Source organism: Meriones unguiculatus, chromosome 2 (genome assembly GCF_030254825.1).
Source record: "Meriones unguiculatus strain TT.TT164.6M chromosome 2, Bangor_MerUng_6.1, whole genome shotgun sequence".
NCBI lineage: Eukaryota > Metazoa > Chordata > Mammalia > Rodentia > Muridae > Meriones > Meriones unguiculatus.
Genome location: NC_083350.1, coordinates 170,364,831 through 170,387,051, shown reverse-complemented (window position 1 = coordinate 170,387,051; position 22,221 = coordinate 170,364,831). Strand labels below are relative to the sequence as shown.

At 40.7% G+C, this 22,221-nt stretch overlaps 2 protein-coding genes across 4 annotated transcripts in view; one reads left to right on the top strand and one right to left on the bottom strand.

Annotated features, from left to right (window-relative positions):
* The first annotated feature begins 202 nt into the window (after positions 1 to 202).
* Ssr3 (signal sequence receptor subunit 3) lies at positions 203 to 14,966 on the top strand. The gene is made up of 5 exons (XM_021634060.2): positions 203 to 436; positions 1,382 to 1,508; positions 6,660 to 6,758; positions 11,542 to 11,673; positions 12,606 to 14,966. Exons 1-5 carry the CDS (start codon positions 304 to 306, stop codon positions 12,670 to 12,672), a joined length of 558 nt encoding a protein of 185 aa, XP_021489735.1. The 5' UTR covers positions 203 to 303; the 3' UTR covers positions 12,673 to 14,966.
* A 1,455-nt stretch (positions 14,967 to 16,421) lies between these two features.
* Kcnab1 (potassium voltage-gated channel subfamily A regulatory beta subunit 1) overlaps positions 16,422 to 22,221 on the bottom strand; it is a 377,926-nt gene continuing 372,126 nt past the window's right edge. For all 3 annotated transcript variants that reach the window (XM_060378390.1, XM_060378391.1, XM_060378392.1), the window contains exon 14: positions 16,422 to 18,176. In XM_060378390.1, the coding sequence (XP_060234373.1) occupies positions 18,087 to 18,176 (90 nt within the window). In that variant the 3' untranslated portion in view covers positions 16,422 to 18,086. The remainder of the gene's footprint in view (positions 18,177 to 22,221) is intronic.

Genomic DNA, 22,221 nt, shown 5'->3' with positions numbered 1-22,221 from the left:
GGCGACTTAGAGATAAGCTTTAGCTGCTCTGAGTGCCACGAATACATGGAAAACTACAAATCCCTGCAGCACTTGAGAAGTCACGTGCCCGAAGAACGCGGAAGTCTTATCCGTATACCCAATCCTCCCTTGAGGCTTGTGAAGCGGCGGCAGGCTAGCCAATCCCGAAGCAGCGTGCCCTGCGGAGTCCCGCCTCCGCGTTCGCGCTGACGGGTCGCGGGCGGATACGCGGCTCGGGCGGACACGCGGCTTTCGGTGCCTTCCCGGTTTCCCTGCTCCCGGCCTCCGGTCGTCCCCTCCGCCATGGCTCCCAAAGGCGGCTCCAAGCAGCAGTCCGAGGAGGACCTGCTCCTCCAGGATTTCAGCCGCAACCTGTCGGCCAAGTCGTCGGCGCTGTTCTTCGGGAACGCGTTCATCGTGTCCGCCATCCCCATCTGTGAGCTGCGGGCGGGTGGCCGCGGGGACGTGGCGGGCGCGGCGGGGAGGCGGACGGCCTAGGGTCGGGAGCGGCGTCCGCGGGAAGTCACCCGTGGCTTGCCGGGCGCGGGCTCTGGCCTGATTCTCCTATCGGTCCACGCGTGTCGCCACCTGCCCTCCCCCTCTCTACTTGTTGAACCAGATGGGAGACCCACGGATGTATCCTTCGCCGAATTTGCAGCGCGACCCACGGCGAACCCCCCTTCCCCCCTGAGCATCCTTTTGATATGCAGAATGACCAGAAGTTAGGCTGGGGCCAGAGGTCAGCGGCGAGCGACCAGCCCTGTTTAGGATTTTTATAACCGCGAGAGAGGAAGGACTTCTCGTTTGATTGGGGAACTGCCGAGCAGGCGGTCCACCGCGGTTTTCAAGCCCAGGTTTTCCTAATTTCTTGTCTTCTGGCCCACACTGTCGCAGCGTTGCAGTCCTGTCACAGCTTTTTGAGCGTGTTTTCTTACTTAGGCCATGTCCACAGTGTGCAGGGAATGTGGTGTGGAGCCCGCCGGTTCGATGGCCCGATAAAGCAGTGTTTTGATTTCAGAGAAGAGCCACGTCATCAAGTTAGCCAGTGTTTGGAGACAGCATTTGATTTTAAATGGACCATATTTTAGCACAGTAGTATCCCATGAATGAGATTTCAACTCTTGTGACCCACCCCCAACCTGTTTGTTTTCAAGTTAGAAGATGAAAATTTGTTTTCAAGTTAGAAGGGAGTTAACTTTGTTAACTGGGACTAACCCTGTGTATTGGGTGTCTCACCGCTAGTGGAGTTCCTCAGATGCTGAGTGAGGTTGACTATTTCTCCTTTATCTGGTGTAGCTATAACTGATCTGGCAGGCTTGTGTAATGGGGTAGTAATGTTTTCTTCCCTTTTGTGTTCCCCCTTCCCTTTGTCTTAACTCAGGGTTGTACTGGAGAATATGGCATATGGATCTCATCCAGTCTGCTCTTCTCTACAGTGTGATGACGTTAGTAAGCACTTACTTGGTAGCCTTTGCCTATAAGAACGTAAAATTTGTCCTCAAGCACAAGTAAGTACCCTAACCCCACTCCCTGCCCCAACCTCAACCACCCCGCTCTCATATTTTATGGTAGGGTGTCTTCTTAGAGATGACTTATATCTATAAGCATTAGTTTGAAGTGTGTATTTAGTTTGTGAAGAAAACTAATTGATGTCCGGGGCATTGATAAACCTTTGAGCCATCTGACACTTCAGCAGAGATAGGTGTTGAAGGTGGAAGTTGAACATTTAATCCCTAGTTTTAAATTGCCATTTTGATCAGAAAAACAAATTTACAAAATAAATTAATGTTTCTGAAGCTCAGTGGAGTTCTTTCTAGAAATTGTACTGGGCTGTCCATTTACTAATTTTGGAAGCAATAAAAAACAAACAAACAAACCAAAAACCTCTGATATTTTCAATGCCAGTTACATTTTATTTAATCCTATAAGTGAATTGACTAAAGAAGATAATGATATTTCTCAAAATTCAAGATCACATATATTGTAAGATGTTATTTTAATAGCTTTTGGAGAAGAAAACCCAAGTTTTACTGCAGTAAATTTTTATATTGTAAGCACTTGTGTACTTTGCTTTCCTAAAGATAAAATAGGAGAGTGTAGAATTAGGAATGATTGAAATATTTATTTGCTTATTTGAGCTAGGGAGAGATGTAGCCCAGGCTTGTCTTTTGACTAGTTGCTAGGGTTATAGGCATGAACAATCACACTGGTTATAATTTGTTATTTCATAGTGCTGTGGTCCTTTTGCAGAGTGTGAATTAATACTTAATTAGAAAACATGTCCTCTAGAGGTGCTTTCATATACACTTTGGGGTAGTAGGATATTCTTTTGTGAATTCAGTAGGGTCTTTTAGGTTTGTTTTTTTATTCAAAGTAATTTTTTTTAAATGATTTACTTTTAATTTTTGAATTAAGTGTGTGTGTGTGTGTGTGTGTGTGTGTGTGTGTGTGTTTGTCTGAGGGGGTCAGAAAAGAGCTTTAGATCCCCTGAAGCTGGAATTACACATAGTTCTGAGTCACCTGCTGTGGTCTGAGGGGGCCAGAAAAGAGTGTTAGATCCCCTGAAGCTGGATTTACACATAGTTCTGAGTCACCTGCTGTGGGTGTTGGAACTGAACTCAGGTCCTCTGCAAGAGCAGTATATGCTCTTAAGGATTGAGCCATCTCTCTAGCTTCTGAAGTAATTCTTTAAAGGCAGTAGGAATTCTGAGCTTAATCATGCTGTGTATTTAACATTTTTTATTTCCCATAATATCCACACTTCATTAGAAATTGTTTCTGTTTGGAAACAATTTAATGTAATTAAATTGTACAGTGTAACAGCCTCTCCCTGGTCTCTGGAAACAAAATGTAGGGCATACTCTGACATGCACTATGTAAAGCTATTTGATGATACTTTTTATTTCTTGCATCATTTGTATTTTCTGGGATAAAAGCATATATACACATGATGGGCAGGAGAGGTGGCCTGATGGTTAGATAAGCCTGCTGGCTGTTCTTCCAGAGCACTTAATTTCAATTCTTAGCACCCACATGGTGGCTTACAATTATCTGTAATTCTAGTTCTAGGGGATTTGATGCCTTCTTCTGGCCTCTGTGGGCACCAGGCAGGCCTGTGGTACACAGATACTTGTGCAGGCAACATCCATAAAACAATAATAATAAGTAATAATAATAGAATTTTTTTAAAGATTACATATCTTAACTAAAAGTCTGGGAAGTGGTGTATTCCTCTTCATCTGTCATTTTTATTTTGTTAACTATCTTAACACATCATGCTTTTTTTTTTTTCCTTCTTTTTATACAGTACCATCAAAAGTTCTTTCAGGTTTTTAGAATCAAATTCTACTTCCTTCCTGTGAGTTTAGCCTAACCCTTCAGAATTAGACATACCCTTGTCATCCTTTGTGTGTGTCTTATGCCCACTTCCATTCAGGATCCTCCCCCTCCCCCCCCGCCTTGCTTCTGTTATTTCAAGACCCAAAAAACCTTTATGGAGAATTCTTGCCTGACTTTGATCATTCCTCTGTTTTGTTGTCTTTATAAGGCCCTTGCAGTTGGCAAGGAATTGATGGTGTTTTACAATTTCAGTTAAAGAGTTCTTTTTAAAAGATGGGCCAGCAGTTGCCTCAATACCCTTTGCTGTGATTCTAGCTATGCAAAGGCTTGGGCTTCATGATTGTAGTTTTGCTAGACCAGCAGACTAATCAGGTCATCTCTGTCATCTTTCTGCTTCCCAGCCTTTTTGCCACCTGCTATTTCAAGATTCAGCTTATTTGGTTCTCTATCCTTCTGTACTCTGTTCTCATAGGACATATGAGATATCGTAGGACATGCGTAGATATATACGGAATGAGAATTCATCAGAATAGAACCTTCAATGACTGTCCCTTTAGCTCTCTTACTTGTTTTGAACTTAATTGTTTATGAACTTCATTGGCACCGAATTGTTCTTTTTATCTGATTCCTACTCTAGGCTTCTTGAGGACAGCTGCTATGTCTTTTGCTTTATATCTCTTAGAATAGTTAATGATACATTTTAGTTTAGTAAAATTTCAGTGGCTTGCCAGTTTAGTAGGCTTTTAAGTAGAATTTTCTTTTAGCCATAGTTTTGAGGTAGTAAGTATTGTTTCTGACATAGAAACTGTAGATTTAGGGCTCTGAGATAGCTCAGTGGGTAAAAGAACTTGCCGTGCAAACCCAGTGACCCGAGTTTGCTTCCCAGAACCCACAATGGAAAGAGAGAACCAAGTCCCAAAAGTTGTCCTGTGGCTCTACACGTTCCCCCTGCTCCAGACAGGTCCAGAGTCAACAAGTGCTGATTCCAGGGTCTGCTCTGCACTCTTAGGGTGTTGTCTTGGGCGATATATTTTTTCTGGATACTTTTGACTCTAGAGCTATAAGGTAGGGATTTTAACAGTAATTCAGAAGGGAGTGCTGAAGTAGGATCACATGTGTAACATGTTAAGCCATCAAGCGCCACCTCTAGCATGTAAGAACATTGAAGGTTGCAGTGAATACTTTTAGAATTTATTTTTTTTAAAAGGTGTCATGATTTAAATAGTGTTTGTAATAACATTTCGTTTTAGGAAATTAAATACATGTTTTTCCCCTGAAGGGTTCTGATGTACTGATGGGGAAAAAAAGGAATAAAAACACAGTTTCCATGCATTATTTCAGTTGATACTGTGACCCCTTGAGTTGGGTGTCTTGTTGGAAACTGACTGAGATACATTTTCCAGCAGACCTCACACATCTGACACTGCAGAGGTCTTCTCTTTGGAGTAATTGGTGGGTTGAGTCTGTACTTGGCAGATAACAGGATGCTGGTCCTGCAAGAGAAGTGGTTATCTAGTTTAGGATCGTTCAGGTAGATTTACCCTGCATAGAGTTCACAGACGAGCTTGCATTCTTTGGAGACTTATGTTATTTTGAAGACTTATGGTTTTTTTTTTTTTTTAACGTAAGTCTCCTGGACCTGAGACTATGCCTGTGTGTGTTTTGATGTTCAGCTAAGGACATTTTGTTGTAAACCATGCCCATCTCTTTGGAGGCTTTATATGGAAAAGGGGCCTGGAGTTAAATTTAGGAAATAGTCTCTTGTTTGCTAGAGGGGCTGAGAGAAGAGTCTCTCCCTAAAAAACCTGGCTTCTTAGAAATGAAAGAAACACTGGAAAGGGTGGTTTTTACATAATAATGTCACATGAGCTTTATCTTTAGAATTATAATGTACCCTGCAGGGTTCTAACTTTATCTCCCTTGGGTAATTCATTGAAATTGACCCATAGTATTTTTTTTAATTTTTATTTTTATTAATTACAATTTATTCACTTTGTATTGCCCCCTGCAGCTCCCTCCCTTCTCCCCTCCCAACTCCACCTTTTCTTCCCCTTCTCCACCTATGCTCCTCCCCCAGTCCACTGATAGGGAAGGTCTTCTTCCCCACAATGTCAGTTTTAACTTTGTTAAAAGGAAAGCTAGAGATGGAAGCATGGGGAACATCAGCCAAAGCCCGTGCTTACCTTGCACCGAGACTGTAGATTCTACAGGCTCTTGTGCTTGAATCAAGCAGAAAATGTACACCCCAAATGAATGACCTTGGGTATTCTCTTGAGTCCATTCTAATTTGTCCAGTTTTCCTTTATACTGATCAGAACCAAATACAGTCTGGTGATGTGAGTCTGAGGACTTGAACACAGTAAACAGGCTTCTTCCATTTCTGTGTTATCTGTCCTGTTGGGATGCTCTATTCAATGTTTTTATAGTAGGAGTGCCTTGGGGCATGCTATTATTACCCTTTTCTATAGGGCTAACTGTAGCTTGTACTTGTGAAAAATACACTTTGTTGAGTATCAGTTTTACATTGACCTTTTTTACTAATAACCCCACCTGATAAAACTCACTTGTAGATATTTTTGTTGGTTTGATCTGTGTGTTCTTTCTGAGACAAGGTATCATGCAGCTGAGGCTGGCTTGCGTGTCCACTTCCAAGCACTGGGACTACAGATGTTTACTTTCATGGCCAGCTGATGAGTTTGCTTTTCACATACTTCCTCTCCTCTAAGATCTACTAATTCTCATCTGAGTTCTTGAGTTCTTGAGCTAAGCATTTCTGCGTGACTCAGTGTTAACTAAAAGTATTATAGTCAGCCTCTGGCCATGTTCTGTTATTTCTTAAATGAAATTGTTCTTTGGATTGGAGTTAAAAGCATAGCTTTAAGATATTGTATTTGTTATTTTTCTTCGTGTATTAAATCAAGTTGTCTATCATGTAGTATACTGGTAATTGAAATCACATCATTTATAAACATCAGCTTGTAAACTTAAGGAAAATGAAATGTAGTTACAGTGACTCCTAAATAAATTGTGCTAATAGCATTTGACTTTTATACCCATATTAAGTACCTCAGCCTTGGAAAATGTTCCCTTTCAAGCAGAAATAAAATCCCCACACTAAGAAATCACATCTTCAGAGTTTTTTTAATTTCTCTTAGGTTTGTATGGTGTAATAAACTTAAAACTTTCTGTCCAGTTGACTTTCTTGAAATGTAAAGTGTCATTCATTGCCAATATAAAATGTGAGTACAGAGTGTTTTTGTGAATCTGATTTTCATCTCTAGAGCATGTGGAAACCTTTTTCTTTCTGTGTTTTCTTTCAGAGTAGCACAGAAGAGGGAGGATGCTGTTTCCAAAGAAGTGACTCGAAAACTTTCTGAAGCTGATAATAGAAAGATGTCTCGGAAGGAGAAAGATGAAAGGTTTGATGTGTGTGTGTGTGTGTGTGTGTGTGTGTGTGTGTGTGTGTGTGTATGTGTACATAGGGATGTGCATTAGAGGCCAGAAGACATGTCAGGTATTTCTTCTATCACTTTCCACTGTGGTCTTTTGAGAAACCTGGAACAGCCCTATGGTCAGCAACTCCTAGTGATCCTACTGATTCTTTCTCAGGTGGGATACAGGGATTACATGCCCACTTCTACATGCGTTGGGTTCCTAATCTGTTTCTTTAACCGCCCTTTGGCTCTTATTAAAGTGGTAGTTATAAACCTTGTTACTAAATAGGTTTTTGAATTCTCATTAAAGACGGTAGGTGTTGGAATTGGGTAAGTGGTAGCAATGGTGATAGTAATGGCTGATTTTTTTTTTTTTTAATTTTTGTGAACGCTAGAGTGTTTTCTTTGAGCTATGTACAGTTGATTTGTTCCAAAGAATGAGGTGTACATCCACATAACTCCTGCATTTACAGCTCAGGAATCATTAACTGAAGAGGGGAGAGAAAGGTTGTAAGAACCAGAGCAACAGGAAGTTTTCTGTGAGATTTAGTCTACTGAAAATGTCAGAGGAGCTACACCCATGAAACCCGTTAGCATGGGTGCCTAATGGTGGCCTGAACAAGGAAGATACCAGTGGACAATCTGATGGGGAAGGGGAATGTTCATGAGGCTTCAACCCTGACAGAGAACAACAGGCAACTAAAGAAAGCTGAGAGTGGGAGAAATAGTCTCTGGGGAAGAGCGCAGTAGTTGGTTGTCCAGTACCAAATGGTCAGCCCTGAAAACGCACACATAGAGGTATCATACAGATTGAGCAGGTTATAATTATATAATTAGGAATACACATGATACATATCATCACCCCACCCCCACGTAAAGGAAAAGTTTATGAATTTGAAAAGGAACAAAGGGGAATTCATGGGAGGGGTTGCAGAGAAAAGGAAGGGGGCAAGTGATGCAAATATAATTTCAGGCACAGAGTGAGATAGTAGGTGCTATTGTTAACTTCATCTAAGGCTCAAACTTGTTGCCTTGACTGTTGAACGTAGATCAGTGCTAATACAGGCTGTCTGACTTGGAAGCTTGTACCAGAAGCTTGTTGTACTGGAATTTAGGGCGCAAGAGAACTTCCTTATGTGCCCTTGTATGTCAGTTAGCCCTTTGAAATCTGTAGGGGTACGGGGGTATTATATTAACATTTTCAGTAGTTGTGATCTCAGTTTCCCCAGGGCTGTCCATGGTGTATATGAATACTGGATATACTATCTGGGGAAAGAAAGAACTAGCTTTGTCCTCTGTTGCCTGAGTCTGTGGTGGTATATTTGTTAAACCCTTTTTTTTAAAAAAACCATGTTTTTCTGGCCAGCTGCTCTTGGAAGACTTCCCAAACAATCCATCTGTGTAAACTACCTAAGCCTTTAATTGATCAAGTAAATTAGTGCATAAAAGTTACCAGATGGGCTGGGTGTGATGGGGGCAGCACACCCCTTTAATCCCAGAGGCAGGTGAATCTCTGAGCTCTAGGCCAGCCTTGTCTCCTGAGCGCATTCCAGTACAGCCAGCACTACACAGAGAAACCTGGTTTCAAAAGACCCACCCTGACACCCCCCCCCAAAAAAAAAAGAAAGAAAAGTAAGGAGTTACCAGATGGTTTAATAGTCATCAGCATAGTTTGTTTTCATGGATCTTACGCTTTAGCAGCATGCTTTATGGGATGGGACTTTTACTACATTTTCCTCCAGAAAGACTTTGTGTGGGCCTTGTAAAGTAATAGAATTTTATAAGACTTGAAAATATTTAAAAGGAGGAAAAGGTGTTTAAATGAAGACCTTGGAATTAGCCCTAGCATTTGAGCACTGCACCTCTTTTTAGTTCCCAAGTGTTGAGGAAGCATATGAGGTCATGCTGTTTTCACTCTGATGGGGAGCAGCATGCAAGCCCTGCAGAAAAGTCTTCCTGGCACTGGCCCTTGGAATGATTTTATCAAGTGGATCCTAATTTAAGGAACACCAAGTAACTTAATAATCAATGCTTCTGTAGTGGTTTGGAAAGATACCAAACTTTAAAGAAATGATTATCTTCTGTGGATACTTTATAAAACTAAGGACATGATATTAAAGTCAATGAAGGCGATGAAGGCCTTTTGTAGGGAGCAGTAATTTGCTGCAGAGCTCTTTGGTTGCATTATTTTGAGTATGAATAAAAGAGAATCTGTAACCCTAAAACGCTTTTGTTGAATTGTGGAAACAATATTTGTTAAATTGGCGTACATAGCATAGTTAACCAAATTTCAGAGTATTTGGCATAGCTATCAAGGTTTTGGAGATGCATTGGAAATGGCAAATAGGTAGGTCTCACCTGCCCACTGCAGACTTGCCTAGTCTGCTCTGGTTTTTATATGGAGTCACAGCTCAGAATCTTTTCAGTGCAGTGTTCAAGTAGTCATTGCCAGTAAGTTTAGCGGGAACTGGGAGGAAAACTTCTTTGTTATTTGTTGACTTAGCTATTTCAAAGGTGTCAGGTGAATGTGTAAAGTGCAGATTATAAAATTCCTTTTGTTACCAGTAGAAATTAGTATTGTTAGTATTTTTCTCTCTCAAAGTTTTTTCCAGGTCTAGACTCATGATTAATCTGGATAACAGATCAGAGACTCATTAAGATTTGGTAAATTGCTGTCAGAGGATAAGTTGATTCCAAGAGATTTGATGTAAGGAAAGGTACAACAGCTTGTGTTTCTCTCCAGGTTCCATTTATAACTTTAGGCATGCACATATCATGCCACTAGGATGGAAGTAAGCGATGGCAAGTTAGAGGTTGAGCTTGTGTTCCAAAGTCTGACTGTTACTCCTTGGTGGCCTGAAGCTCTTTGTCAGTTATCTGGTTGTGACCATTGTTTGGTCTACCCTTTTTCTTTTTTTAACAAGCTGTTCCTAAAGAATGATTGCTTGGTAAATAGTCTCCCAAGCTAGTGAAGCTTTGGGAGAATCATTGGTAATTAGTATATTTGGAGGACATTTGGAGTTCTTTTAATTACCTCAAAATAACCAGTGTGTGGTGGACCAGAAATGTTTGGAAGGCATTTGGACGGTCCTGGCTTATGTACCCTAATGTAACATGGGAGCTAGGGGAGCATCGTGGATTGAATCATCAGACTTTCATCTCACTTGTTTTGGAGGTGATTTTGTTTCAGGTCATGGCAAGAAGAGAGTTAGGGAGACCTGCTCAGATGTCACTGGGATGATTTAATCAGCAGAATAAAAGCATGCCATAGCTCACTGGCTCTTATGCCAGAGTTAAAAATAGCTGTGTTGATTCTGAATGTTTTTTTAACATTCAGGTGCATTGGCCCTATGCAGCGTACTATGCCTGATTTCCTTGGAGCAGTGTTAGAGTGGTAAAATGTATTTCCTTCAATGTAGACTTATATTTACTTTTCTTTGAAATCAGAATATTGTTAACTGCACTTTAATGTAGTATTCTTCCTGTTTCCCAAAGTAGAGTAAATTTATTAGTACATAGTGTTTATAAAATCAAGGAAATAGACTATATATTTACAAGAGGCTACAGATTTCTTATGGTAAAGATCAGGTGATAATATATTTTAGCTCCTATAGCCAAGCTTCTTGAATTTGGACTAGAGTAGAAGTGTCAATTACTAGCCCCTGGGGTGGTGTTTGGGAGGCTTTTGTATCTTGCTGGGATATCTTGCTTTTGTAGCTAGAGTTGCAGGTTTTAATTTTTTTGATGATTACTCCATAATGAAGCAGCCTTTTATTTTTTAACCCAATATGATTGTACATGTATATAGATGTTTCTGGAAACAGTAATTACTGTATTGTATGTGGTGGATTCTTAATTTTTTTTCTGTTGCATTCAAAAAGAAAAGCAAGTCTGAACTCCTTCAGTTAGTTTATGTAGGCATTCGATCAGTTTATTTCATTGCATACTCCACCAGTGGGTTACAATCTACTCTTTAAAGAATGATTTTGCAAAGTTAATTAGCCAAGTGGAGTAAAATCTGTGTTAATCAGAAGCATTATGAAATATTCTCTTGGCCTGTTTGGAGGGATAAAAGGCATATAGATATTTGAGCAATTTAAACAGATTTAAAAGTAAGAATTTTATGGAAATTAAAAACATCTTCCTAAAGATCATGTAAATTTCATATCCAAATTAGTAAAGATAGCTGAAGATAGATCTGGTGAGATTGTGACTGGTTGTGTTCTTGGCATTATCTCTTGTAAGGTGTGAAACTAAAGACTTGATCTATGCCTCCAGAGAAGCTGACCAGAGAATCCTATATCATTCTAACCTCTGAGACCAAGTTTTAAGTGAGACCAAGGATATTAGCCTTTGGATCTTTGATTCGATATCATCTATAAATGTGTTAAGTCACATCTATAGCAGTCCTGGGACATGTATGGCTGGGCCATGGGCCTCAGGTTGGATACTCCCTTTTCTGGGACTCTTAAACAAAGACACCTATTTTAGGTGCTTACAAAATCAAGCCGGTTGTAATTAATGTCAGTCTCTTCTACTGTAGCCTTGGCTCTTTGGGAAAATGGTAAGATACCCATCAACTGTTATTTAGCATCAACAAGGAAAACAGAATTCAGTGGCAGAAAGGAGATAATTTGCTCTAAATTTAATACTGCAAATGCATTCTCATCCTTGAATACTTGTTACAAGGATGTCTTGTAACAAGTGGGAACCATTTGGTATATAGTTTTTGGTCATATTTTTAAACTTGTGTAACTTGTATCTCTAGAATCTTGTGGAAGAAGAATGAAGTTGCTGATTATGAAGCCACAACATTCTCCATCTTCTATAACAACACTCTGTTCCTGGTTTTGGTCATTGTCGCTTCCTTCTTTATACTGAAGAACTTCAACCCCACAGTGTATCCTTTAGAAAGTTTTCAGAAGACTATAAACAGTAGTTCGTTTTATCTTTAAGCTGTCTTGTATATTAGTGGAAGCAAAACTCCCCAGAGTCAGTTAGGTAGCACAGACTGTAGGCAGGTGTCTGTGGACTTAGAGCTTAGACAGTTCTGCCTTGACTCAGTGTTTTTTTAAGTTTATAAATTGTAGTTTTATGGTAAATGACAAGTGTTACAAAACAGTCTTACATTGTATGTGTGACTTTGTCTACCTACCTTTCTACAAGGAGTCGAAGTCAGAGTAATGTGCTGTCTTTACTGGTTCCTTTATGCTCTCTTATTTGCTGGCCTTGGGGTTAGTTGGATTGCCAGGGTAGTTATAAATGCATAGTTTATAGTATTTTCAAGATGATTTTAAATTGAACTTTGTAATTTTCTATTAAAGGTGTTACCCAGGAAAATGCAGCCAGAGTTTTAACAATCAGAGGTAAAACATCAGATACCTTCCAACTCAACATCTTTTGGGAATACTGGTGTGCCTTGCTAGAGTGGCCCCAACATGGCTTCTTCAGAGTCTGTAAACAGCCATGAACTTTCAGAATCTCCTTGCCTTATAGGCCAACTATAGTAGCACTGTGATTGACATGAGAATTTTCTCCCTTTGCTGTTTTGTGTTTGTGTCTGTGTGTTCTTTGATCAGCTCTTCTCATAAGGGTTAAATGGAACTAAGATGTGTTCTGTGTGATTAGTTCTAAGTTTGTCTCAAGTGTCTTCAGTATTCAGACACATTGCTTGTGGGTATTTTTTCATGTTTTATAGCCTCCCATGTTACAAATTGTGTTTACAGACAGTGCAGCTACATGTGCATATTTTTGTCAATAAGGAAAAGCTCTTTTATTGTTGAAAACTAATTTGGGCGTTTCACTTTTTCCTTAACGTTAAATTCTTTGCAGGAACTACATTTTGTCCATAAGTGCTTCATCTGGACTCATCGCCCTCCTGTCCACAGGCTCCAAGTAGACCGTGGAGCTTGGCCCCCTGCCTTTGTATCTAGGGGTGGCCTGTGGTATATGGAAAAGTATCAGGGTGGCCAAGTTGGAAGACACATAAGATATTTTTATAGTCTTGAGTTTGAGGGTTTAAAAATGCAGTAGAATGTAATTCAGGGTTTGTTTATTGGCTCTCTTTGACAGATTGTTGAAATTAAATGAATTGAAAGGGAAACTCAAGAGTACCAGGACATTTATTAAAAGACAAGAAGTCTTGTGATGTGCTCTAATCGTAAGAGGAGAAAATAACTTGTTTCCTACATCTGTCAGAGGTCATGGTGACCTGGCCTGAGCTGTTATTATTTATAATAGGAGGAAGAAGTTAATAACTGGTTCTCTGTGTTCCAAGCACAATATTATAACTTTGTGAACTGTAAATCTTAGAGTGACTCCTTTTCCCAAGTGATTAAACAGAAGCCTCATTTTTTTTTAACAAGTGTCCAGATTTGTAATTTATAATAACTCATAGTTAAAACATGGCCTCTCCATTTTGAGGGAGAGAAACTTGAAGGTTTTTTTTTTTTTTTTTTAAGGAAAGGCAGCCAAAGGTAGTAACCTAAAAATAGTTGCCAGGCCTATGAGTGTTGGCCTGTGCGGCTGAAGCACACACTGTTCAGCTGTATGGCTTTGGCCCTGGGCGGCCAGGGAGGTCAGCTTGACCCTGCCATGTTGGTTTGATGTGTGAAGTCACTGGAATCATTGTTTTCTGTGACCAGGCTCTCCACACCACGAGTAGAATATTAAGTGAGAGAGCACTTCTTTCCTGATTATTGACACATGAGAGACCAAAAGAATTTTTGTGAACTCAGCCCTGGAATTCTATGAAGTCTCCAAGGAATTTACAGTGGCTTACGAGGGTTGTCAGCATTTTTCTATGAGGACTTTAATAAATTTGGCCCTTTTTGCCCAGTGTTCCCTTCAGTTGTAAAAATACTGATCACATTGGTCTTTTGGGGTCTACCTAAGAGCAGCCTCTCATTGGGTTGTCATCCCCCCTTCCTCCGCAGTATGTGCAGGTTCTGTGTGTGCTATGACTTCCCAGTTAGGAAAATTTATAGTTAGGATCACTGATTCCGTATTCCTATTTCACCACACTGAGGAACTTTTATAAACAGCACCTCAAAAGGGGAATGTTGCTAATATTTAGTTTCTACTTGTAAACTTAAGAGGAACATATGATTCTATTCTGACTGTAAAGATGTGTTCACCAGGAGTAGAGCTGCTTCTGTGCTGGTAGATGGTTCAGTGGTCTCCACTAAGAACATAGGGAAGACAGGAGGAGTTTGTACAGTCCTTGCTACTTACTGTTGCAACTGAGAGTCATTTGAGAATTCAGTTCTTTCCTGCAGTGCATTGATGTCTGAGTGCTGTTGCCATGTAATGAGGAATGAATACAGAAATGAGAAGAGATTCAATGCAAGCACATTGTATAATACTTGAGGTAGGGTGTTTTGTTGTTTTGCTGGTAATAGCTTATGTACTAGTGCATTTACCTAATAAAATGGTAATTTGACACACCATTCCATTGTCTGTGAACTGGCCACTAGGTGGCGGTGCCTGTGTAGCTGGGGAGAAAGTCACCTTCATTATTGCAGAGTATGGTCAGAAGCTCAAGATTAGTGAAATAGGGATGCCAGCCTCAAATTTTTAATTTTAATTTTAATTAGTAACCAAAAACTTGGATTATGTAGCTTTCTTCTGTCTTGAATGTTTCCTACAGCCGTTTAAGTTTAACTCTCCAGTTGTCCTCTAACTGTGCTACCAGATACAGTTCTGTGCATGAAGTCGTGTAGCCAGGTCATCCGCTCCCTTTAAGGAATTAATGTATCAGTCCTTTACACTTGGAAGTGTGACCCTGTTCTCTAACCTCTCCACCATAGAATGTTGCAGGTAGAATTGCCAAGTGCTGAGTAAGACACAGAAAGTAAATTCCTGTGCAGAGTTTTTACCTTAAAAGGACCCTGTACACCATGCCAGTAAAATAGGATATTCATTCATTTTTTTTCCTATATGTGTGATAGGTAGAATCTTAGTGTTAAAGCATTTTTTTTTCTTGATTTACTCACTTATCACTTAATAGAAGTCTTAGGTTTAAATTTACAACTTGTCCTATTTGGTATATTATTTTAATTTGGAAAGCATAATTTGAATCAAGAATTGAAGTTAATTGGAATAATGGAAGTTGAAATTTATACTCATTATATAAGCATTCTTAAGAAAAGTCTTGTTTTTAACAAGTATGATTAAACTTTGTTTTTAAAAATGTGTTTTTTCTGAAATTCTTTATGTAAACCATATAAATATGTTTATTACATGCTTTGCATTAACCCTCTTTCCTACACATGTAAGTGCGCTGTTGGTCACTGGTCAGATGTTTGTGGGCCAGTGACAGGCTAGCACAGTCAAAGGGAGCAGCAGCAGGTCCCTGCCATAGTGCCTGCTGTGTATTTGCTGTGCTCTCCTGCTCATGCAGTTCTTCCTACCAGGCATTGTGGTTTCTGGGGACACTAGAAGGGATTTGTATGTGTGCACGTTCATGCGTATATGCAGAATACCAGCATACCTCTCGGGAACAGTACAGATTTATATCCCATTTCTTATTTCACTGCCTTCGAGTGCATTCGTGTATGTGAATGTGCGTGAGATAGCTGAAGGTGGATGGAGTCAGGGTAGCAGTGTATGTGTACATGAAGATCAGAGGATCGTCTTGTGAAATGGGTGTCTCCTTCAACCTAAAGCATACTTCTAAAACTAAGCCGTATAAAGCAAAACAAACACAAATGTCTAAAGGAGCGATGGACTAGAGTACAAGGTATGTGCCTTGTAGCCCTGGCTCTGTAAATCACTAGCCATGTGTTTGGGCAAGTTTCTTGATCTGTCCTGACTTGAGTTCCTTGTTATACAAATAGGTGGCTTTTCAGGTTAGTTTCATGGAAGCAGTGCTATTGCTGTGTGCTTGAATGATACTTGACAGTCTGCGAAGTAGACTGAAGTTCCTGAATCCAGGCACAGTTTGTAGTTTGTATTTGTCATGCTTGAGACTTCAGAGTAGCTACAACTGCTTCCCATGACTCTGGCAGTATGTTCTCTGACAAGGAGTTCTGAAAAGAAACTTAGTACATGGAACCTTTCTTTTATAAGGGTGAAAATGAAATGTGTTACTTGATTTAGGTATGTGTAAAGTAGCTCGTCCCACAGATAACCAGTATTGCTTATATTTCTTTTTGAGTTTGCAGGTTCTTTCAAGTGGGCTTGAGAAGCTTCAAACGTATTGTGAAGTTTTCCAAAACCCACTGGAAAGGAAGAAAGAGTTTGCAAAATATTTTTTGGAGTTGTCTTGTAAGTACAGTCAGGCTGGCCCCAAACTTCGATCCCCCTGCTTCAGTTTCTCAAGTGCTGTGATTACAGGTGTGTGCCAGCACTCAAAGCTTACAATGCATATCTCAGTCTGTTTTTTCTTTTTCTTTGGTGGGGATGGTGGTGGTTGAGAGGGGCTGTATTGTATCTCAAACTGGACTCTTGATCCTGTGTATTCTGCTGGCTCAGAACTGAGAGTATGGGTGTGTACCACCTCTCCTTGCTTCAGTCTGTTTTGGCTGTTGTGACTTCTGTTAAGCAATTAATGCAATGCAGCTGTTGTAATTTACTTAGGTGATTATTGTTTATTTCATGGTGACATGTTATTTTTATTTTATAGATGAGAAAATGTATATATCTTAAGCCTTATAATGATAGACCCCAAGATCTATTATGGGATTTCACAGATGCCTTTATTACTCTGAAGCAAATGAATTGATTTTTTTTTTTTAGACAGCACTTCACTCATTTATACATACAGTAGTTCAGAGGATTAAATTTACAGTGAATAGCTGGATCATTTACAGTGAATAGCTCCATCATTAATCAGATACTCATTGGTGAAACTTTTCAATTGCCTGCTAGGCTGTAGGTAGTAACAATCATATTTGTTGATATCTTTCACTGATAGTTTAAGATTTAGAACTTAACCATGTTACACATATCTGAAAATGATTTTAAGTTCATATATTTCTTGTGTAAATCTGAAAGTGATGGAGAACTTGCTAGCTAGGTAAAGTAGATTTTTTTTTTCCATCTACAGATGGACAGATAGAAAATGACCCCACCTTTACAGAAAAGAAAGAAAAAAAACACCTTGTGTTTTCTCCTTATTTACAGATATAACACACAGTATAGTCTTAGAATTTTTCTCAAGTGGGATACAGTGAGGGGGAGTAGCTTAGAGGCAGGGCTGGGTGCATCTCAAGATTCTGAGCACAAAGCTAAGCCCGTTTATTGCATGCAAAGAGCTTTCATGCATATATTGTAGTGTGTGATACAGTTAGAATAAGGAGCTTTTTTAAAAGTTTGCTTCTTCTTTGGGCAAGTTAATTCATCCAGCATATGCTGAGGAATGAGACTTTTTTCTTTCATGTTACCTAGGATTTGTTTCCATGTTAATAACTTCTCAGAAAATACCAAGCATTATATTATATTGTCCCAGTGGTAAACTGAGTACTTGCCTTTCCAGGTATTTATAGGTTTAATTACAAAACTGAGCATGGGTATAATTCTAAAGCTCAGATATTTAAAATTGCAGAATTGTGCCTATAAGCAATTGAAAGTATAGGCAGGTTTAAATAGAATGTAAAAAAAAAAAATGAATGCTTAACATTTTTCTTTAAAGCTGTTTCCATAGCATTGTAACCCATTTATAAATTAGCCATTAATGTATCTAGTAAAGATAGGGGTATTCATACCTTTATATGAATGGACACATTAGAATCCTGAGAGGCACTCCAGCTAGATGGTACAGGGCCAAACAACAACAAAGAACTTCAAAGATAGTGAAAGCAAATACCTAGAAATTTTTGTATTGAATGACAGGTGACATAAAACTTGTTAGTATGAATATGAAATGTGAAAAAAAGAAAAGTAAATTAGTTCTGTTTGTTCTCCCGAGCAAGACCAAAGAGCGAGGATATCCTATTTCCTATGTAGTTCACATACTATATCTTGTGAATTTTGCTCTTTTGAAAAAAATATATATGTACAGCCTTCTTCTGAAGATAGTAGATTCCCCTACCCCAGTATTCCTTTCATTGCAGAAACATGAGGTACACAGCAACGCAAGGATAGGGAACCAGTCCAAGATAAGAAAATAGAATGAATTTTCTGGGTTGTGAATTTTCAGATGTGTTCAGAACTCAGGGTGCACAGTGGTTGCAACAGCAGAAACCTCAGAGAACCCTGGGACACTAGAGGTTGAGCAGCTGCTAAGAGATGGGAAAGAGTGGCTAGTAAGGTCGCTCTGCACTGCCCACCCACATGATTTTACCCCTGCAGCTTCTGTGGCTCATGCACTGCCTATGATCTGTAGTCCTTTTTGCTGTAGGGCTTGTTGCGCAGTATGTTGTCAATCTCATTTACCACATGTGATGTCATCTTAGGGAGGACCTGAGGAGAAGCACAAAGGATGCTGTTAGTGTTGAGCATTTGTCCTGTGCATTCAACATTAAGCAGGCATTTATACTTGGCTATATGTTTGCCAGCCATAGCTGAATGAAGGTCCCCCACCCCCCATTCCTCACACTGGACAAGCTTCAAGTCAGGGATTGTGTTTGTTGACTAAAGAAATGAAGACATAAGTCAAATCTCAGCCATACAGAGTAGCTCTCTCTAGTGGAAATTCAGTGGCAGTAATTAATTTTTCTAGCAGGTAAGCTAGCTGTCTTTAAAATAGTATAAATTACTATATTTTTATAACATTGTAGCCTGCTAACACTTTTACTTAATATCTATCATTTTATTGTGAAATTCGTGGAGAAAAATAAGGTACTTTTGGGGTAGTGCTTAGTCTTTCAAATCCTAGGAACATTATATACTTCAGTGTATGCACACGCGCATGCGCGCGCGCACACACACACACACACACACACACACACACACACACACACAAATTTGGACAAATAGCCTCCTGTTGTTAGAAGCTGCAGCAGTGATAGCATTGATCTAGACTGGGAATAAACTTTGCAGTGGTTCCTTAGAACTGGTAAAGGCCTCCCAGATAGAACAGCATGTACATGAACAGTGAAATGGGGTAATACCTGGGACAGACTAATGGAGATGGTAGGGATAAAGGAAAAGAAGCTGGAAGGTGTAGGGACATGAGTGGTGCTTTCTAAGAATTAGGATTTCATTCTGTAGATTGTGGCAATCCTCTGAGGCAGTGGTTCTCAACCTTCCTAGTACCACAACCCTTTAACACAGTTCCTCATGTTGTGTTCCTCCAACCATAAAGTTATTTTTGTTGCTGCTTCATAACTGTAAATCTTGCTACTGTTACAAATCATAATGTAAATATCCAATATGCAGGAGATCTGATATGAGACCCCTTTGGGGTCATAACCACAGGTTGAGAACTGCTCTGAGGACTTGATCCAAAGTTGAAGGGTAAGTTGGAGGCGGCCAAAAGGTATCATGTTAAAACATCACAGCCTAAGTCAGGGACTGTAAAGGACTTCACAAGGCTAGTGACAGTGGAGTGGGAAAGGGGAAGTCTGGAGAGTGAGTGTGAACTAGGATGAGTTGTGTGTGGGGCCCTTTGTGTGGAATTGACTGATATACAGGCAGCTGTTCGTTCAGGACCAGCGTTTATTACAAGAAGTAAACCAAGGGTACACATTATACCATGAGACAAGGGACAAAGACCAGCTTTCTCTCTGGAATAGTCTGATCCTGTGTAGAGATGGGTGAGATGCAGTTAGGATGACCAGTTCCGAGGTTTGGGCCCCACCCTTTGGTATAGTCCTGCTGGCCAAGGTGACCTCGTCTCTACCCCAGGGCTGTACTTAGCAGCCTGAGGGTTTGGCACAATAGTGAGGCTCCTCTGTCTGGAAAACTTGCGGGTCTGGTTATCGTTTTTTCCTACCTGAAGCTAAAGGATGAGTTTTGTTTCTCATCAGCCCAGGAGAGTCTTAGGTTCTAAATAGCTAAGGTTACGTGGGGACTTAATGAGACTGGAGTTTGGAAACTGGCTTTGGCGGGAGAAAAAAACAGTGGGCTAGCCATGTGAGATGACAGACCTTCACTATGTCAAAATACCTATCAGCTAAAAACAGTGGAAACAAAAGCACTTGAGTAAATAAGAAGACGTGTGTAGTGTTAGAAGACCAGTGTATTTTAAAGGAGCAATACTTTTAGAATTTCACGTGAAATCACTGTAAAGACAGGCATGCCTGGATACACGTGCACACATGTATACAGGAATATGTTCACCCCTATGCCACAGGCATATTTCATTGCTCATACTTTTACAATCCCTTGAACTTTCCTTATGGTGGCCAGCACGCCACATTTTCTGTGCATTTTGCAGCTGGTGCCATCAGTTTTGGCCTCTCCAGATTGATATCTCGTCTAATTTTTACAATGTCCAAGGCTTCCATCACATCATGTCTAGACTGTTCCATGCTGGTGCCTGGGGTGAAGTTTAGGAAGCCGTTGTTCTAGCTATGACTCTGTCTCGGTAACACCCCTTTCCTTTGCATTTTGAGAGTCGAAGTCTCAACTTGCTTTTGGCCAGAGTTTTGTTAGGGAGGAAAAGCTTTGGGAATTAAAGTATCCTTTTCCTCACCACCTAGTAGGGTCCTGCAGCTCTGGCAACTCAGGTCCAGGGCTGCTGCTTCATGCCTGCCCCTGGCAGTCAACGTGGCTTCCCCTGAGATTGGGGATCATAGTGCTAGCGTGATGAGAATCCTGCATTTCTCTTCCTGCCAAGATTTTTATCTGTTCTTTCCGAATCAGCAGATCCATCCAGTCCACTTCATTGCCGAGGTGATGACCACACCTGCATTCTGCTTTCCTTGGGGCCGCCTCAGGGATCTTTAACATTCAGCTAGAAGCATAGCTGCCCTCCTAATCCTGTAAAGGACTCCTTACCAGTAAGGTAAATGATAGTCTGGCATAAGCCATGCTCCCTCCCAACTTAGGTCCTCTGCACTGCCCTTTCTTGTTCCTGGAATACACTCCTGGGTTTCTCTTATGCTGTGGGAAGGGGAATAAACATCCTACAGGGAGGGGGCTTTTGCAAAGATACTATGTCAATTGCCATTTCTCAATTGCTCTCTAGTACAATATTTTGTTTGTTTAACCCTTTAATAATCTGAAATTTTGTACATTTTTGTCAGTATCTTAGTAGAGAAGATTAGGAATATCTTATGTCCAGTGGTGTGGTCAGTACCTGGCACATAGGGAGCTCTCACAGACTAGCTTTAGAGCATAGATATCTTAATTCGTGCTTTCCTACTACACTAGCCGTTTAAGGACAGCATCTTGCTCTTACACATCACAGTAACACAACTGTCTAGCTTGGTGCTGGGTTCAGTAAGTACTTCATAAATGAGTGGAACTGAAATTACTGGATTGAACTTAAATTCTGGGTACAAGCTGAGCCCCTACCCCGTCATTACAGAGTAAACCTTATCCTTTCCCAGCGCATAACTGATAGGAGAGAATATGGTGTGGTTCGTTAGAGGGGACATTCCCGGGGAAGGGTCAGACCCCACAGTATCCAGGAGGAACTCTAGCTGGGTAGGGTTTAGAAACAGGTGGAGAGGATTGCCCCACTGCCTGGATCTGAGAAAGGTGCCCAGGCAGGCAGTCTGTACCAACTTTCTCCCTGGTGTATTCTGCTCTGTTTCTTCTTTTCTTTGAGAAAAAAAGGAAAAAAGGGTTTCTCTGTGTAGCCCCAGCTGTCATGAAACTCAATCTGTAGGCCAGGCTGGCCTTCAATTCACAGAGATTCAACTGCCTCTCACTCCCGAGTGCTGGCATTAAAGGGGTGCACCACCACTCTGGTCTGTTTCAAAAAGGGGGTTTTTAAATACTCATGTATCCACCCTCGTGTGTCTGATTTTGGGAAAGGCTTGTTTTAGGAATAGATGGATAGAAGAGAAACAGTGACAGTCTGTTCCCAGTGGGCAAGAGGGAAACACCTTTGCTTGTTTCAGTAGGCTCCGGCCAAACAGTGGGAGGCTCATCCTAGGACTCAGAACTGGGAGGGGCAGGCTCAGGACAGATGTTCAGCGGTGAAGAAAGGTGATTCAACAGACTGCTTGCCCAGGCCCTTTCTTTAGATGCCTGTGAGCATCTGCCCCTCCTCCCTCCTGCTTCCACGTATTCCCCAAGTGCTGCTGCAACTTCAGTCCAGCACCTGGCCTTCTGGGCCATCTCTTGGGGACAAGGCCTTGGTGTAGAATGGGCTTCTTGGATCTTCTTTCAGGGAGTTTGATCCTGAAAATTTCAAACAGGAATTTATTCTCCAGTTATTTTTGGAGTAATAACCACATAGTAGGACATGGGTCAGTGGAGATGAACGCCTTAGTCTCTGACCTTCAGGCAGAAGGGACAGGCATCAGGGACATCTTACCCTGACTGGCCGTCAGAGGATGCTGTTAGATGGTTGATAAGGAGGCACTGGGCATGGTATATTGGCAATTTGTGG

Excerpts from the sequence above, each read along its gene's own strand:
- Ssr3 (XM_021634060.2), top strand. The coding sequence starts at position 304 with ATGGCTCCCAAAGGCGGCTCCAAGCAGCAGTCCGAGGAGGACCTGCTC. Across the intron at positions 1,509-6,659 it reads AAATTTGTCCTCAAGCACAA|AGTAGCACAGAAGAGGGAGG; the intron begins GTAAGTACCCTA and ends GTTTTCTTTCAG. Across the intron at positions 11,674-12,605 it reads AAGAACTTCAACCCCACAGT|GAACTACATTTTGTCCATAA; the intron begins GTATCCTTTAGA and ends AATTCTTTGCAG.